Here is a 20,279-nt window from a genome sequence, read left to right as displayed (position 1 = left end):
TTAGAAGAAACCAATGCATAAGAGTGTTCAAGTGTGGGAAAAGGTTGATGGCCCAACACTTGAACACGAATGGGGTCATACTCCATATTTAAACCATTCAGAAAATCATAGACCCTAATCTTGTCCATATGTTTCTTATAAGAAGCAATGTCATCAACTGTAGAAGGGTGAAAATCAGAGAAATGGTCCAACTGTTGCCATAGGCTGCAGAGAGTAGCATAGTAGTCCGAAACAGAAAGGTCTCCCTGAGTAGTGTGAAGGACCTTCTTTCGAATTTCATAAACCTGGGCATCATTGCCAAGCTGCCCATAGGTCTCCTTGCAAGCAGCCCAAATCTGGTCGGCAGTATCCAAAAGAAGAAAATGATGCTGTAAAGCTGAAGTCATAGAGCCTATGAGGTAGGACATGAGAACACCATTATTGGCAAGCCACTTAGTCTGAGCAGGGCCTTTATCACTGGGCTTAACACTAGTGCCATCAATATGGTCGGTGAGGCCACGACCAACAATGGCAAAGGAGGCTGATCTGAACCATAGAAGGTAATTTGAGCCATCCAGTTTGATAGGGTTAGGTGGAAAGCTGTGATAATCTGTCTTGTTATTGCCATCATGAACAGAAGTAGCCGTAGAGTTGGTAGAGTCACCCATATTGGCAGCAGAGAAGTCCACTAATGTCTTCAAATACTAGGCTAAATGAGCTCCTAAAAAATCAGAAACAGCAGCAAGGTAGGATCCCTATATCGATATTGGTCAGGGTTTTGAAAAAAAAACCCTGATTTGTTGAGATCGATGAAGGGAATAACAAGGCACCAAACTGCAGAATTATAACCCCAACTAAAGTCAATATAGCCCTTATAATGGAGGAAATAACCCTAAAAAAAACAGATCCAATAATCAGCAATAATCCCTAAGATCGATAGTTGTCAAGGTTTTGAAAAAAACCCTGATGATGGTGAAATCGATCTCAAGGAGTCTTCACAAAAAACCAAAACTGTGGAGGCCCAAATAGCATTCGAATGACTCCTTATAAGTGGAGAAGAAGCATGCAAAAAAATCAGAACTAATAGAGAGCCCAATCCCCTAGATCGGCAATTGTCAGGGTTTTTGAAACAGTGCTGTAAAACTGAGATAAGAACTTGAACCAATAGGGAATACTACCGGCAGGTTGTGGTCTTCAAAAGTGGAGTTGATTCCTTGTATGAGTAGTAGAAGCAATCCCAAAAAAAACTGAAGCTCCAATTTCCGCAGGCTGCAATGGCTGGTTCTTATCGAGAAGAATTAAATATCATTCATGAGGTAATGGGGGCAGCAACTGGATCGTATGATCACCTCATCAGTGCTGCCCTATGTGACAATAGAGAACAAGGGAGAAGAGAGAGGAAGGAGAGGAGAAATCCGAGAGAGATGGAGAGAGAAGAGAGATCGAGATTTAATGATGGGTGGCCCTAATTCGAATTCTGCTCTGATACCATGTAAAGAGGACTGAATTAGGGTAAGACTTGGATAATCAATGTGATCACCAAGCACTTCTATTTATAATCATAATGAATGAATAAAAAAGATTACAAAATCAATGTGGGACTAAAACGAAATAATAAACACAACTAAGAAAGAAGAAAGGTCCAGAATACCCCTACGATATTCTGGACATATAACTAACAGTTTCATTAAGACCATTGAGCGCAACTGGGAATGAGTTCTATGCTACGAGTTAGAGGTGGTGACGGGAGAACGGAAGGTTAAAGATTACCTGATTTAAGTTGTTCTCAAAGTCATAAATACCCACAAAACAACAGCATATATGGCCTTGAAGACTTCTTCCTACTCATTATTAGTGTTGTCAAATGCCCAGGTAACCTACATGATAGAGACGTCTGTAGTCTAGGCTTCAACCAGGTACTCAATAAGCCTAACTTTGGCCTAGTATTTCTGGACCTTTGCCCAACAGATTGTATATTCTAATATGATTTAAAAATATATATTAGTATCCATCACTAGAGTTCTTCACTGGGTTAGCCTATGAACTACGACCTTGTTTTTTTTTGAGTCATTTTAGCACATTTGGTAATTGTTATGGGGTAATGAAAGTGTACAAACATGTTTACTGAGCAGATAAAACTTGTGAGTAAGCATATATGTTGCTTTTTTTGTAATATGCCCGTAAATTGAAAATGTAGAACACATTCTAATGACACATACATCACAAGAAGACATAAAAAATATACATTCACACATACACACATAGTAACAGGGATATATGTAAAGACATTTTACTGGTTCTGCAGTTGCCTAACTAAAATGACAACCTAGGCTCTTAACTAGTTAGCCATCCCTAGGAAAGTGTTGCCTACCCTCGAACCCCAAGGTTCTTCACCTATGGATCACCTTAACAACACTGCTAAGCATTCAGTAACATAATAGACAATTGCTTTAATTTAATCTTACCTTTAGAGCCTGGCCAGCCAAAATGATGAATCCTGTATTGATCATGAATAGATTTATGTACTGCAATACCCACGTAAGTGAATAAACTTTTCTGCCTGAAATTTAGAACCAAAGTCAGTTATTACATCAAAGAATTAGAAGTGAATAATTTAAGCACTGTTTTAACAACCCTATGGTCATAGCTATCACTAAAAAAATACCTGTAAATAATGGTTATTATTAACCATTATTCCATTATAATACTAACTATCTCACTACTAATTTCAGTATATTTTTATAATTTTTAATCAATTTTAACCAATTAAATATATATTATAGCAATTCAGAAGTTGAAGCAATGAGAAACATCAATTAAAGAAAGAAACACTAGAATGCTGACCATATTATAGCACTAAACAGTTGGTCATGGTAACCTCTGTTAAGTTTTTACTTCAAACCTTGTATTCAGGCTCTAATCCACCAAATAATGTGAACTACAAGGTGGAAACAACAAAATATGTACTTGAAAGCAAACTATGGCAAATCTTAAACATACCGTATATATGTCCAGCAAGGTCCCTGTATCTGATATGTCTCTTTCCATCAAATTCATGGATTTTGGCAAGCAGAGCATTAGCATGTAGGGATATAGCGGCCGCCGCAACTAAACCTATAGTACCACCTATCCAGCCTAGGGGTACCATTACTGTGCCAGAATACCCCAATACATATGCACTGTTCACGCCAGTGGTGAGGACGAAACCTGCTTGAAACCATGAATCTAGACAAACCAAACAAGAAAAAACAGAAATCTCATCAAACTCATTTTGTAATAAAGTAGATTAACTACACTAACATTTGCTGAATACATGGAATACCCAACAAAATTATCAATTTCACTGGTTCTCTCTACAGACGAAACCAAACTAGAGCAGAAAATTTAAATTTTTTACTCAACACTGACTTCCAGCGTATAGGAATTGCTCAAAAGGGCAGTAGGTTAATGAAACACTCTTTTTTTTTCAAATGAAATACTCAATTAACCTAAATTCTGCAGAAGGTAGGATTTCTTTGTGATCATTAACAGGGATATTAACACGGATAATTTTGCGACGTTCACCTCTATCAAACCATTTTCATTATTTTTTACTGTCAAAACCGTTATATTCAGTCTACCTCTCCATTAACACTTTGCGTGCATACAACATCAACGAAACAGAAAAATAGAGAAACCGAGAATAACAGAAATCCATTCATCAAGATTGAAGATCAAGGTATCGAAAGAAGGCAAATAAACGACCTTGGCTTATCTGATGAGCTGTGCCTGAAGCTTCCACGGACAGCTCCTCCTCGCAGTGGATCTTCACGGGACGTGATTCGACTTCAATTCCGTCCATGGACTGCTCTTGTTCTCGCAAGAGCGACGAGGTCTCTTCGGTTGTGAAGGTGGCATCCTGCATAGATTACTATGACACCCTTATATAGAACCGGCATTCAAGCAAATAAGGTAAGGTAATCCCTGTAGGTGAGAGATGGACGGTTCACGGTCAGTCGCTAATGCTAAAAGTTTCCAAATTCAGTGCGCCTCAGTGAACGGCTCGCACCCACCGAAGGCGCCTTTTTCGGTTCCCTGAGCAGAACAAAATCCTTTTTGAGTAACTACAAATTGATTTCTTGCCGACCTGAAGAACCAGAATAAATTGACCAAGCAAAGAACATTTTCCTCTTTGCCTCCGCAACCCCGCAATCGAACTTTGATCAAATAAAATAAATTTATCATATAATTTTCTTTAGAATTATATATGATTGGAGCTTCCACCAATCAATCATCGAGATTCGTGATAGATTGTACTACAAGCCCCAAATGATGAGAACTGAGATGTCGGCATTGCCCCACTAGGTTAGTTATTTTACGGTTTTACCTTCTTCCAAGGTATCATGAAGTCGTCATGAAGTCCACCTGCAGAGAGGGGTGTAAACGATCGGATTCGGTTTGGATAGTGCTATAGCCGCATCCACATTCGATTAGCTTTCTGACGTATTCGAATAGTGCTAAACGAATATGAATTGGATATTTTATCCGTTTACATGTAAATATAGCTTTTCGGATAACTATAGCCTATTCGTATCCGCATCCGTTTAGCTTTCGAACGGATTCGGATGATGCTAAATGGATACGGATACAGAAACAGATTTCGGCTGCTCATTTACACCCCTACCTGCAGAGGACAGGCAGGTTTTCCTCCACGGATTGTGACCGTGGGATCAATGGGAGTTGAAAAGGTTCCAATCCAACCGATTGCATCAAAATTTACAATAATCACCATGGAGCGTAACTATGTCCTATCAATATCTCATGGCAAAAGGTTCCTTTCCAACAGTAGTAAATTTGTAATTTAAAGAAAGGAAAGAAGGATAGGACTGGATCGTACATCCTTACTCCTTCGCCGCTGCATAATTTCTTTGGGCCACCCGCCTGAGGCTCACTAGGGCCCAGAAACTCTCAGTTCGTGCATGACGCGGGGTCATGTAAAAGCCCAGAGAGGAATTTCGGCCTAAAGTCGGATTCCCCTCTTGTCTCAAATATATATATATATATATTTAAAAATTGCTAGTTCCGTGTAGTGTTTCACCCCTCTCGAAAGCTAATACGTGTAGGGAATTGGAACATTACAAAGAAAGGTAGGCCCAGATTTTTTTTGTTTTTGGCCTTTTTTAGGTATTGAAGGTAGGCACAGTTAGTTTTGAAGTTTGTGTTAGTTTTGAAGTTTGTTAGACTGTAACTACTCCAGATTTCTAGTCCTCATGGGCCCACCATACCGGACTAAAGAGAACTATTCATTTTCATTGGAACACAAGTAGCCGAAATGTTGCTAGTTTCTACCCACAAAAAAAAAGGTAGCCGAAATGTTAAAATAATACAATAGAGCAATCCTAAAATTGGTGGCATCTATTGTTATTTTCAAAAGTAGATTTAACCCCAAAAAGAAAAAATCAATGGAGGGCCAGAGAAGTACAAGATACTACTTTTATCGTGAAATGTTGGTGGGTGCAGATTTAGGGCTGCAACAGGGTCGGGTTGGGCCGGGTTTTATAGAACCTTAGTCTAATCTTGAGTCCACTTAGCTCGGCCCAAGACCAACCCGACCCAACAGAGACTTAGAGCCTTAAAAATCCAACCCTGACCCGACCTCAGGATCGGGCCGGGCTGACCCTGATTGATGACCCTGATTGGCCCTGATCATGAGGAGGGAGAAGGAAATGCATGGGTTGGAATGGCTCGAAGAGAAAATTATCAATTCTACATAAAATAACACTATAATAAAATGTATTGTATCACTTTTTATCTTCATATATAATATATTCTATAACAAAATGTGGACGACGTTTAAAGTTTATAATATATATATATATATATATATATATATGCACGTAGAGCCTTTGTTACGTGGCAGAGAAAGAGAGAGAGAGAGAGTTCTCATGGTGGAAGCGTAAAGGATTATCTTTATCACGTGCAAAGGTAAAGCATCCTTTTTATGATGATAAATGATCATATTTATCATCTTTATAGAGAGTTCTCATCGTGCAAATTCATGTGTGGTCTTACATTGAGAGAGAGAGAGAGAGAGAGAGAGAGAGAGAGAGAGAGTTCTAATGGTGGAAGCGTAAAGGATTATCTTTATCTTTGAAGGAGGTTTGGTTTGTGGCGGTTACCGTTATCCATTTCAGATTTGGGATGAAAGGAATTGACAAAGGATTGATGAGTCATCTCGAAATGTCAAGATCGTGTATGTAATATTTGGAATTGCTGCAAGCAAGGGAAGCCCTATGTAAAAACCATGAAGATAGCTAAAACATTAAAGAATATAAAAACAATTAGCAATAAAAGATCATCTTGACATAGATCCAAGTGGAGGGGTATGCGTCTCTTTTGTTTAGGGGGTGGGGGGAAGGAATCTTCATCCTAATTGTCTTCTTTTACATTTTACGACTTTAATTTAGCAAAGGCATCCCTATGCGAATCCCATTCTTTCTTTTAATTTTGTACAAAAAACATTTATTGCACAAGCTATGCTAATTGCTTCAGTACATGCTCTCTTCTCAAATCAATGCTTTATATTATTATAATATGGTCTTAGACTCTTGTCTTAGAATAAAAATTGACTTACCTAAACTAGTTACTTTTTACTCTTATCTAAACTGGTTACTTTTTACTCTTTGTTTCCACATAGGATAACCTTTCTATCATCAAATTCAGCCTTTCTATTCATTTGCTAATCCAGCAAAATGTTGGGTGGTGACTTGATAAACATTAAACAAAATAATATTTAAGTACATATGTTATCCACAGGATTAGTTAGAACAATATAAAATATATGACAATCAGTCTATCTCTATGTAATCCCTCTCTTTTGTTTTAATATATTTCTCCTTTGCATCAGAAAAAAAAAAAAAAAAAAAAAAGGTCTACATATTATGTTGATCTTATTAGACCAACTCATTCAAGGAGATAGAAGGGTACAACCACTCAACCCGTTGAGATTGAATCGAAATGTCGACTACTTCTAGTGTTGAGCTTGAGACATCACTATCTTTTGCCAACTTCTAACCTCCACTACGTACTATTGACAAACACACAATATAGACATTAGGATAACACTATGCGATGGAAAATGTTCTGTTCCACGCGTATGAGAAGCAAACAACCATCTTCTTTCCAGTAGACTTTTAGACCTTTAAACAGTCCCTATTTGAATTTTCAAGAAATAAAGCTACCATCAAGTGTTGTAACTTCCAAGGTAAAGCTATATACGGAAACCAACTATCATTTTGGCCTCCCAGTCTTATCATCTCAAGATGAAATCTTAGTGAGCAAGTGTTAACTGAGAGAAATCAATGCTAAGACATCAAAGGTGGGAACATGGAAGGCCATTCCAATCAATTTCCCCTTTCAATGATGGCAAAACCTTCCCAACAGCTATAACATCGAGAACATTCAAATGTAAATTAATTACACCCACTAATTAATATCCAAAAAGTGATTTATCAAAACCAATTTTTTATTCCTTTTCTCTTTCAAAAAATATATACAAAAGGTCTTTTGTGTTCATTCAATGAGAGGCAACTATCAAAATTTCAGCAAAATCCATGGCATTATAAATTAAACTCCTCATTAACCCAAAATCAATTGGCATTTCATGACACAAAATGTACAATCAAATTCAAAAAACCTTCAAACTCAAATCTAGAAAAACAAATTGGATGAAATCAAAAGAGGAACTCATAAGAACAGAAATCCAAACAATAGAACCCTCAAAAAGATATACAATACGTCACCATATTGATAGACTTTGCTCGCCAAGAAAATTGGATGCAAACCCCTTGACAAATCCCTGTCATACAAAGCTCTCCTTTTTGGATTAGACAAAAATCTCAAATCTCAATCGTGGTATTCCTTTAACGGGACAATTCGAAGCACGTTGCAAATCAAATTCGGTCAATGACTTAAAACTCTATATTGAAATCTAATATAAACATTTCAACAAATTCAGAAGAAGATAAATAGAAAATGAGAGACAACTTAAAGAGTGCTCTCCAACTCTGGAATGAGATGAAGAGTTATGGGTTAGTGCCCTATTCAACAACTTGTAACAACCTTGTAAGAAAAGTTCTACAATGCCGATGAAAGACAAACGGAAATGGATTCTAATGAATAGCCATCATGGGTTTGACCAAATTCAAAAGACACAACCATTAAAATTCAAAAATCAAATAAAACAACAATAAGAGAAGGAAAATTTACCAATGCCTTCAGGAATGTAACAATAACAAATTAACAAATAATTTAAAGAACATAACCTGCCAAACCACAATCATCTTCAATCAAAATTTATTAATACCCATCTGAATCAAAACTGAAACATAAGTGAGAGAGAGACCTAAGCTACTGCTGCCTATTACGCAAATATACATTAATATCTCAATAGGATACAAATCAGATCTTAATCATTACACTTGTCTTATCAGTCTCTATTCTCAAACAAACAGAAACACAAGTATGATAGACTGCTTTAATGTACCTTGCCAGAGGTATGAAAAATTCTGATAGGCTAGCCCTGAAAACACAAGTATAATAGTTGTTGCCACAAGTATTATAATAGTTTTCTTATTCTTATTTATAGGGTAGTGTAGACGTTGAATTTTGTCACCCCCCGGTGATGATGACAACAGGACACGGATAGACATCGGTATCTCTCTCAAGAAAGACTTTTGTCCCTACATCTGAACCAAATCACCCTAATATCCCTAAAATGACTTATTAGACCCTTTTACTAAACGCTGAAGGAGGTACTGCTCACCCACACCCACCACGGCGCCGTGGACATCTACACGGCGCCGTGGAGGATAGACCCTCCCCTATAAATAGGACGGTCCCCCTCCCTCCAAAGGACAAGCTTTTCTCTGGTAAGGAGACCCTCCAGGGCTTATTTTTCTCCCTTTTCTCTCTCTTTTCCCCCGTCTTTTCCTCATGAGTATGTGAGTGAGTGGAGTTCTTCGACCTGGGTAGATCCTTCGGTTATCCACCTAAACATAGAGTGATTCTGCTCTTAGGTATTGTTATCCCATCAGTGTATGGATAACGAAAAATCCCCTTCACAGTCATTATTCTCTCTATATACAGATAACGAGAATCTCTTATATAGCCGTTACTCTGCCCGAAGTCTGAGTGACAAAACTCATCTCGTATAGCCTCATTCTATCTGACAAGAGAGAGACAAGCCGATCGTCCGTCTCCACCTAAGCCATGGGACATCACATATTTTGCCCTCGGTGCGCTTTCGTTTATTTCTTGCATTTCTAGATAGGTATCTGTCTCTTTCCCACTCATTATTTTTGGCATAATGTAGACAATTAAAGCAACTCGTTTAGTGTACATAATAAATAATGTTTTCTTTCTTTGTCAAGATTAGTGCATCATAACTTAGCCTTGCATGTTAGTATAGGATATATTATCAAGGGAGAATATTTAAAAACCAGCATCTAGTAGAAAGACCGGTTTATCCGGGCGAGGTGGGTGCCTAACACCTTCTCACCCTCGTAACCTGACTATTTACCCTGAATCTCTGATCAGACCATATGGAATCACATAACCCTTTCCACTAACCTCGGATGAGGCTACACCTATTGGGTCCTAGGCCCTAATCCTAGGTGGGGACTCTATTTCTTTATAAAGCATGATTCAATCCCCATGATGATATATCAGAATGATACGGCGTTATTCATCGAAGTCGATCCTTGTCGCCAAGAGGCTGAGGTACCCTCGTCCTGAGGACCATGGTACTTACAGGTAGCTTTCCATAAAAAACAGCCCTGTACACTGAATGGAGTTTAAGTACCAGTATAGAAATTATATTACTCAAATTCCATAAAAAAGTTTGGAAAACGACTTCCAATTAAACTTTTTGAATGTCATTTTACAAGAAAGAAGTTATATCTTGGTCAATCATAACCTACCCATGGAGGACACTATCCCCATCACATGGACGGATTATATTTAATCTCCCATGCCAAAATATACTTCCTTGTCATGTGCAACTATGGAAGGGTCCTATGACTAAAAGTTGTTGGGAAGTATTTTTCGGTTTAAAAGAATAGACAAATCCCTCAGTCATTAAAAAGAATGTAATCATCCTTGCTTACAGATCAAATTATAATTGGTGAAGCTAAGTTGCACTAAATATGGGTTGCTTGTGTCAACTTTTTAGCAATGAAAAAATGCAAGTGGTGGACACGAAAGAAACATTTACAGGTCTAAACAATAAGGACACTGGATATGCAAAAAAAAATGAAATTACATATATATATATATATATATATATATATATATATATATAGGATGCAATTGGAAGAGAAATTAAAGCTACTTACAAGTAACTCATGGATGAGGCTGCCAATAAGCAGTATCAAGTTGTAATATAAGGACTCCCAACGAATCAATATACTATGACCAATTAGATTAGTCAGTCCAACAATGATTCTTGATATAAGTAATATTTAAGGTAATTAGTGGGAGAGAGAGAGAGAGAGAGAGAGAGAGAGAGAGAGAAGCCTCATAGAACATACCTTTCATTTTCTCTCCAAATCCTAATTGAACAGCAAGCATCGACATATCCGTCAATGGGAACCCAACACCAATTTCCTAAGGAAATCCTAGTCAAATTTCGATTGCAATCCAAACCCAGCAACCATCTGCAGAAACATTGAGGCCTCCGTAGGGCCCATACCACCCCAGCCCCTATCATTCAACTTCACCTTCCATGCTATGAAGAACCTCATTTCATTCCACAAGGATACCTATCACCCCTCCCTGAACTTGTATTCCTATCAATTATGAAGTACCTTCATTTTAATCAAGCAGTAAAAGAAGAATGTCAAAGTCAGTGGAGAAGACAGAATAACAAGAAATCAATTGCACAATCAATGCCAATGGAAAAGACTCACAGTGAACCCAATATTCAGCCTCCATGAGGTCCCAAATAGTAGATGAACATAAATAAGAGTATTTGCAATTAGAAATATTAGTTAAGATTGTTGAAGTACTGCTCACGTGAACAGTGTTTTGATTTTTATGTTTTATAATTAGGATTATAAACTCCTAGTTCTATTAGGTTTTGTTCTATTTCTATTTTCTGTTTTATATTTGTGGATCCTATTATGATTAGGAATCCTTCTTGTAATCTAAATATTTGAGAATATAAATAAGACAATGAGAAGGGGGACTATGTACTCTATTCACATAACCATAGTCCCTTCTCCTTCTCTCCATCACTTCTTCTTCTTCTTCTTCTCTTCTCTTCTCATTGTCAGTTTTGGTTCTTTAACTTTATATTTTGTTACATGGTATCCGAGCACAACCATTAGGTTGTTATCTCCTGTTATTCTAGTTTGAGAGTCTTCTCAAAGTTTTAATTTCTTCTCCGGGTGCAGCACCCTTTGCTGCATATATGGATTAAGCCCTGGATAGAGTTTTCAATTGAAAACTAAGGGTTTATTTTTATTACTGCTTACCTGAAGAGTCTGATCGATTGAAGAACTTCATGTTGGAGCTGCTCAATTATATTACTAAGGATCGACTGTAGATTCAACAATTCTATTTGCCAAAATTTCTCTTCTCTATCCCCTGCGGTTCTCTGTTAAGAGTTTATTTTCAGGTGATTGTGTCTTCAATTGATCCAATTCTGGTTCCCTTCTTTAGGTACAACATTCAATTGTTATTACTTGGTTGAAGTGTGGGTTTCCTCAAAACCTAACTCTGCCGATTGTCCTGCTGCTATTATTGGTTTTTAAGTCATACCCTTGCCTCCCTACTACTATCGATCGGTTTTTCTGCTACTGTTTTGGGTTTTTCAAACCCTAATTTACTAATACTGCTAGAAATAATGGCTTTTTGAAACCCTAATTCTGCCGATAGCTTTATCTTGCCCTAATCTGGGTTTGTTAAGAAGCCGATTGTCAATTTATTACTTCTGCTACTGCTATCAAGTGTGATACTGCTGCTGCTGTTTTGGGTCTTATATGGTAGAACCTGGTTCTACTTACATTACTACTGCTACTATTTCTGCAAGATGGCTGATCCTAAACTACCATTGGACAATGTCCAAGTTCAAATTACTACTATCAAGCTCTTCAGAGTCTCCAACTATCTTTTATGGGCCCAAGCCGTACATGCATATATTCATGCCAAAGGAAAAATAAATTATATCACTGATGATCCTCCTATTGCTAATCCAAAGGATCCTGCTTCAGTTTCAGCTCATGATGAGTGGATGCGTGAGAACTCTATTATTAAAATCTGGCTATGGAACAGTGTTGAGCCTGCTATTGCTTCCAATGTGATGTTTCACACTCTTGCTAAGGATGTTTAGAATGATTTACGTGAAAGTTTTTGTCAAGAAAGGAATATCTCACGTATGTATGATCTCTGTGAGAAGATTTTTACTTTTCAACAAGGGGATAAAACCTTAAGTGAATACTTTGCTAGCTATAAGGGTATGCTCGGTTGAATTCAGTCCGGGTTCTTATCTCTTTGACCGTCAATTTAGATTGGCCACTTTATCAGATGGATATCAAGAATGCTCTTCTTTATGGTGATCTTCAGGAGGAGGTTTATATGGAGCAACCTCCCGGGTATGTTGCTCAGGGGGAGGATTCTACCAAAGTATTCTGACTTCTTAAGTCAATCTATGGGTTGAAACAATCTCCAAGAGCATGGTTTGATAAATTCAGCTCCATTGTTACTCAATTCGAGTTCTCACAGTGTTACTCTGACCATTCTGTCTTTGTTCGCCATAGGGCTCAATGGTGGTTATAATGGTAGTTTATGTGGATGACATTATTATATCTGGTAATGATGCTTCTAGTATTGCTTAAGTTAAAGCCTATCTTCATCAACACTTCCAGATGAAAGACTTGGGTATTCTTAAATATTTTCTTAGTATTGAAGTTTTGCACAGCAAGAAAGGTATTAGTTTATCACAGAGGAAATATGTTCTTTATCTGAAACTGGAATGTTGGCTTCTAAACCATTTGATACTCCTATGGATCCCCATCACAAACTTGGATCTAGTGAGAGTGAAGACTTTACAGGTGTACATCAGTATAGAAGACTTGTTGGCAAACTCATCTATTTGACTGTTACTCGACCAGATATCTCCTTTGCTGTTGGAGTTATTAGTCAGTTTATGCAAGCCTCGAAGAAAATTCATTGGGATGCTGCTTGCCGTGTTCTACGCTACCTAAAAGGTGCTCCTGGCAAAGGTCTTATTTATCGTTCCAATCACAATATTAATCTGGTTGGGTTTTTTGATGCTGATTAGGCTGGTACTGATGGTGATAGGCGCTCAACGACTGGTTATTGCACCTTTATGGGAGGTAACTTAGTTACTTGGAAAAGTAAGAAACAAACCACTATTGCTAGATCTAGTGCTGAGGCTGAATATTGAGCAATGGCACATACTACAGTTGAGTTGATGTGGGTAAAATCCTTACTCTAGGAATTGGGATTTCCCATCACTCAGCCTATGTAGATGTTTTGTGATAATCAAGCCGCTATCTATATTGCTAGTAATTTCGTATTTCATGAGAGGACTAAGCACATTGAGGTTGATTGTCACTTTGTTCGATATACTGTTATGAAGAAGTTGATTGCTACTCCGTTTGTCTCTACCACCAATCAACTTGGTGATATGTTTACTAAGCCGCTGTTTGGACCTGCCTTCCATCGAAGTTGTTTCAAGCTGGGTCTAGGTGATTTGTATGCTCCAACTTGAGGGAGAGTGTTGAAGTACTGTTCACGTGACACCGTTCATGTGAATAGTGGTGTGAATAATGTTTTAATTTTTGTGTTTTATAATTAGGATTATAAACTCCTAGTTCTATTAGGTTTTGTTTTGTTTCTATTTTCTGTTTTATATTTATGGATCCTATTGTGATTAGGAATCCTTCTTGTAATCTGAATATTCGAGTAATATAAATAAGACAATGAGGAGGGGGACTGTGTGTTGAGGTAAAGTCCTCACACATCATCCATTATGGTTTTGATGATAACAAATATACTGTTTGTACTAACTTGTGTTAAGTTGTATAGAAATACTTCACAAGAGTAGAGTATCAAGTGAGGGGGAGCACTCAAAAGATTGGTGCACCAAGTCAAAGCTTTCAAGACAATTGAAGTGAAGAATACAACTTAAGACTTTTCTACAAACAACTTCATGTGATACAAGACCTTAAAGAACTTGTTTTAATATTGTATTGAGTTGTATTTAAGTTAAGGTCCATATTCAAATATAATGCACACACTCACGCATACATACATGTAGTATGACCTTAAGAGGTTATATTAGACATATCTCACATGGACTAAACCAAAGAAAATGACCCAGACTTGTCCAACTAAGGACTTAACCATTTTCAGCAAAAATAGCTGATCCGGCATACCGAATCCAGAACCGGCATGCCAAATCCCATTTGGCCTACAAAATGCAATCTCAGGGTTTTGCTCACAGAGAGCAAACGGAATGTGTCGAATCATGATCTGGCATACCGAATTATGATCCAGCATGTCGAATCATGATCCAGCATACCGAATCATGTTATGTCTGTTAAAAATTAGCCGTTGTTCCACGAATATATTTTGTGATCCGGTATACCGAATTGGGAAACGGCATACCGGATCAGGACTGACTTGTATCCGAATTTAGCAATGATTCATGGATGCTTTGAGCACCTTTGCCTATAAATAGGTAAGCTTAATTAAGCTAAACACAATTAATCAGAGCTAATCAAAGTCACTAAAAGACATTGCTACTTGATCATTCGAAGCATTGAAGTGTGCATTCTTCATCAAGCATTCATTCAAGCACATTCTCTCACAAGCTCCTTCAATTCACTTAGCATTAAGCTTCAAGTTGAAAGGTAGCATATACTACTAAAGTTGAGGTAACTCCTTCTTTAGTACCCTTTTATTTTAATGGTAGTTTGAGTCCTCTTGCTCAAAATCAAGAGTAGTTCAAGTCCTCTTGCTCTCAATCAAGATTTATACAAGTTCTCTTGCTCATTCTCAAGATTATTTTTAGTGGAATTCTCTCTAAGGCGAGAAGAGTGGACATCGACAAGTTTTGGCCGAACCACTATAAATCTCGGTGTTATCTTTATAATTTATTTATTTTATATTGATAACTTTTTTATTTCCGCAAAAATTTTTATTTTTCACTACGTTCACCTATTCACTCCCACTCTAGGTGAATTCACATTTGGTATCAGGGCGGGAGCTCAAGACTTTGATAATTTTTAATCTTATTAAGAGTTAAAAGACCATGGGATCCTCTGCCAATCGAAAGATTGAAGGATACAACATTACTAGACCACCTTTCTTTGAAGGAGAAGGATTTTCCTATTGAAAAAATCGCTTCAAAAATTTTGTGTGTGCTAATAATATAGATGCTTGGGAGGTCATTGAAAATGGACCAAATACCATAGACAAACTCAAAGAAGAATGGACTATCACTGAAAAAGCAAAAGTCCAACATAATTATGTAGCAATTAGCTATATTCAATGTGCTTTAGGATCGAAAGAATATAATAGAACTTGCATGTGTGACTCAGCTAAGGAGATGTTTGACAAACTTGTTATAACCTATGAAGGTACCTTGGAAGTCAAACAATCCAAGATAGACATACTAGTAACTGAATATAAATTATTTAAAATAAAAAATGATGAAGATATCTATGCTATGTTTACTCATTTTACTAACAATGTGAACAAGTTGAAAGACTTAGGTAAGATCTATACAAATGGAGAAAACGTGAGAAAAATCTTGAGATCTCTTTCCAAGGAATGGAGACCCAAAACAATGGCTATCAAAGAGTCAAAAGATATCAACAAGTTGAGCTTAAATGAGCTATTGGGATCACTCCAAACTCATGAAATAGAACTCAAGCAAGATAACAAGGAAGATGAACTAAAAGAATCTAAGCAGAAGGTCGTGGCTTTCAAATCATGCTACAAAATTAGTGACGAGGAAGAAGAACTATCTGATGATGAGATTGCATATCTTTCTAAGAAGTTTTCAAGGTTCCTGAAGAATAAAGGCAAAACCTCATTCAATAATAGGAGATTCTTTAAGGATAAAAAAGGTAAGAGTATTTCCAAAGATAATACTGATTCCTCTTCAAAAGACATTGTTTACTTTGAGAGTAGGAAATTAGGACACTATAAGGGAGATTGTTTTAAAATGAAGAAATACAAAAAGGCATACAAAGCTGAACATTCATTTGATTCAAGCGATGAAGAAGAGGAAGACGAAGAAACTCAAGAAGAAGAGCAAACCAACCTTGCACTCATGGCTCTTGAAGATGAAGAAAACCAAAATGAGGTAACCACATCTCCATCTCATAAAGATAAAGATTTCTTAGAATTAGAAGAAGCATTTGAGGATCTTTATCAAAGTAGCATGGAATTGGCAACCATAAAAACGAATCTCTTAAAAGAGATCAATTTCCTTAAAGACCAAAACACGACTTTAATTTATCAAGTTAACGACTTGGAGGAAGAAAAAGAAAAGTTGTGTAAAGCTTTAGAATCCTTTACTAATAGTAAAAAGAATCTTGACATTTTACTTGGATCTTTATCCAAAGTACCTTTCAACAAGGAAGGGCTAGGCTATGATGTGAACAAGAGTTCAAATGAAACCAAAGAGCCAAGTTCAAGTAAAATAGCAAGAAAGAAAGTAAAGAAGAACAAATACTATAATTACTGCAGAAAGAAGGGACATTCTCTTGAAGAATGTTATTCCAAGAAAAAAAGCCTTCAGGCTAAAAAACCCAATCCCAAAGGACAGACTCTAAGTCCAAAGACCCCTCAAATTGTTGTATACAATAACTACAACAAAAAGGGATATACAATTTGGGAATGCTATCATATAAATCATTTTTATTATCCTAGAAGTCCTATAATGGTCAAAATAAGAGAAGTCCTGCAAAGATGCAAAGACCATCTAGAACTCCACCAAAGGTGCAAAAACCATCTAAAAATCAAAGATCATATAGAGTACCCCAAAACCAAAGACCTTGGAACCCCCAATTATACAAAAATTGGTATGATAACCAAAAGGTAAATGAAAACCAAATGGTTTGGAGACTAAGAGGAATGTATGATACTAATAATGATGGACCCAACACACAATGGGGACCAAAATTTTATTAAGTGTTATTGTTTTGTAGGTGCACAAGAGCAACATAGAATGGTACATCGATAGTGGCTGCTCAAAGCACATGACATCCAATCCAAAGCTATTCTCCAAGCTCAACAAGCAAAAAGGAGGATGGATATCCTTTGGAGATAACAACAAAGGAAGAATCATTGAAAATGGCTCAATTAAATTTGAAGGTACAGTAATCTCTAATGTTAGCTTAGTTGATAACCTAAAGTATAATCTACTTAGTGTAAGTCAATTATGTAACAATGGGTATTTTGTGAATTTCAATGCCTCTAAATGTGTGATTAAAGATATTGATGATAATGTGATTCTTGAAGGATGTAAAAGAAATAATGTTTATACTTACATATTTACTGTAAACTCACATGATGCATGCCTTATATCAAAATTCGATGATGCTACCTTATGGCATAAGAAATCGGGACATATAAATGCTAAAACAATTAGATCCTTATCCTCAAAGAATTTGGTGAGAAATCTACCAAAGTTGAACTTTAATAAGCAACACACTTGTGGAGCATGTCAAAGAAGTAAACTAACAAAGGTTTCTCACAAGACCATAAACTTAGTTGCTACATCTAGACCTTTGAAATTACTCCACCTTGACTTATTTGGACCTATCCAAACTATAAGTTTAGGAGGTAAGAAATATACTTTTGTCATTGTAGATGATTACTCTAGATTCACTTGGACCCTCTTTCTCAAGCATAAAAATGATGCATTTGAGGAATTTGCATCTCTTTGTAAGAGAATACAAAATCAGAAGAGTTATTTGATCACTTCTATCAAAAGTGACCATGGTGGTGAATTTGACAATATAGATGAGTCTGGAGACTTCTGTAGAAAATAAGGTATAACTCATAACTTTTTGACTCCTAGAACACCACAATCAAATGGTGTAGTTGAAAGAAAAAGCAGAATAATCCAAGAAATCACAAGGACAATGCTCAGTGAGTATTCTTTGCCAAAGTATTTTTGGGCCGAAGCCATTCATACGGCATGTTATGTGTTGAACCGAGTTTTAATAAGATCTATACTTTTGAAAACTCCTTATGAACTTTTTCATAATAAATGTCCTAAAATTGATTACTCTAAAGTTTTTAGTTGTGCATGTTTTTTTTTAAACACAAAGGACAACTTAGGAAAGTTTGAAGAAAAGGCCGATGATAATATATTCCTAGGCTATTCCACAAACAGTAGAGCTTATAGAGTATTCAATAAGAGAACTCTAGTTGTGGAAGAGTGAGTGTCAAATTTGATGAATCTATGGCCAAGGATAAATATAAAGACTTAGAAGAAGAAGATGAAGATGAAGTACTTGAAATTAGGAAAAAGGTTGACAATGTCTCTTTAGAAGAACCTAATGATCATGTACATCAACTTCCAAAGGAAATAAGGACTGTCAAAGATCACCCTCTTGACCTTGTTATTGGAAACTTAGAGAAAGACATACAAACTAGAAGTAAAATTCAAAATGTTTGTTCTAATGTAGCCTTTATCTCTACCATTGAACCCAAGAATATAAAGAAGCCCTATTGGACAGTAATTGGATAATTGCTATGTAAGAAGAGCTTAATCAGTTTGAAAGAAATCAAGTTTGGGATTTAGTGCCAAAACCCATGAACACCAAAATTATTGGAGCTAGATGGGTATTTAGAAACAAACTTGATGAAGATGGAAACATAACTAGAAACAAGGCTAGATTGGTTGCTCAAGGTTATAACCAACAAGAAGGCATTGGCTTTGATGAAACATATGCACCTGTAGCTAGACTTGAATCTATTAGAATGTTACTTGCATTTGCATGTCATAAGAATTTAAAGTTACATCAAATGGATGTAAAAAGTGCATTTTTGAATGGTTTCATTAATGAAGAAGTACATGTCATCCAACCCCCTAGATTTGAAGATTTCAAGTACCCAAACCATGTCTACAAACTCAAGAAGGCCTTGTATGGCTTGAAACAAGCCCCAAGAGCTTGGTATGACAGGTTGAGTAAGTTTCTTATTGATAATGGTTTCTCAATGGGTAAGATTGATACAACCTTATTTGTTAAGCATAAGAAAAATGATTTGATTATTGTTCAAATTTATGTTGATGACATTATTTTTGTTCAACTAATGAATTACTTTGTCATGAGTTTAGTAAATGTATGAGTAGTGAGTTTGAAATGTGTCTAATGGGAGGATTAAACTTCTTTCTAGGACTCCAAATTAAACAAACTCCTAATGAGATTTTCATTAGTCAAACTAAATATCTTAAGGAACTCTTGAAGAAGTTTGACATCAATGGACAAAAATCCTCTAGTACTCCAATGAATACATCTGCAACTTTGTCCAAAGATGAAGATGGAACTCCTGTTGATCCTATAAAATATAGAGGTATGATAGGTAGTTTGCTTTACTTAATGGCTAGTAGACCGAACATAATGTTTAGTGTCTATGCTTGTGCTAGGTTTTAAGCCCAACCTATGCAATCCTATTTGAGTATTGTAAAGAGAATCTTTAAGTACTTAAAAGGAACTCCAAGCATTGGCCTCTGGTACCCTATGGACAATGACTTTGACCTAATTAGCTTCTCTGACGTCGACTTTGCCGGGTGTCATGTTGATCGAAAGAGCACAAGTGGAACTTGTCACTTCATAGGATCTTGTTTAGTACAATGACTTTGACCTAATTAGCTTTTCTAACGTCGACTTTGTCGGGTGTCATGTTGATCGAAAGAGCATACAACTATTATATGTAGATGAGGAACAAGCCTGAGTGGTTATGGACAATATCCATCAAGGAATTTGTGGACCATATATGAATGCCAGGATGCTCGCAAAGAAAATCCTGTGGATGGGGTACTATTGAGCAACTATGGAAGTAGATTTTGCAGCATTTGTCAAAAGATGTCACAAATGTCAGATATTTGCTAACATCATCCACATAACTCCAACAAAACTCCACTCTTTAAATGCTCCCTGGCCATTCTCAACATGGGGCATTGATATAATAGGGAAGGTGATCCCGAAGGCATCCAATGGGCTTGAGTTCATCCTTGTCACCATAGATTACTTCACCAAGTGGGTAGAAGC

At 36.7% G+C, this 20,279-nt stretch overlaps 1 protein-coding gene across 3 annotated transcripts in view; it reads right to left on the bottom strand.

Moving 5' to 3' along the window:
* Positions 1-18,759, bottom strand: part of LOC122652524 (probable proline transporter 2) — a 57,842-nt gene extending 39,083 nt beyond the window's left edge. Inside the window, exons 1-4 of one of the 3 annotated variants that reach the window (XM_043846288.1) lie at positions 18,744-18,759; positions 3,724-3,941; positions 2,980-3,204; positions 2,445-2,539 (exon numbers count right to left, since the gene is read on the bottom strand). In XM_043846288.1, coding sequence (XP_043702223.1) covers positions 2,445-2,539; positions 2,980-3,204; positions 3,724-3,883 — 480 coding nt within the window. In that variant the 5' untranslated portion in view covers positions 3,884-3,941; positions 18,744-18,759. Of the gene's footprint in view, positions 1-2,444; positions 2,540-2,979; positions 3,205-3,723; positions 4,140-18,743 lie in introns of those variants that run through there. The other 2 variants (XM_043846287.1, XM_043846290.1) reach the window with 2 other exon arrangements.
* Between the last annotated feature and the right edge of the window lie 1,520 nt (positions 18,760-20,279).

The sequence above is a fragment of the Telopea speciosissima genome, chromosome 2 (assembly GCF_018873765.1).
Source record: "Telopea speciosissima isolate NSW1024214 ecotype Mountain lineage chromosome 2, Tspe_v1, whole genome shotgun sequence".
Classification (NCBI taxonomy): Eukaryota; Viridiplantae; Streptophyta; class Magnoliopsida; order Proteales; family Proteaceae; genus Telopea; species Telopea speciosissima.
The sequence above is the reverse complement of the archived record's forward strand: the minus strand, read 5'-3'. Positions and strand labels throughout refer to the sequence as shown.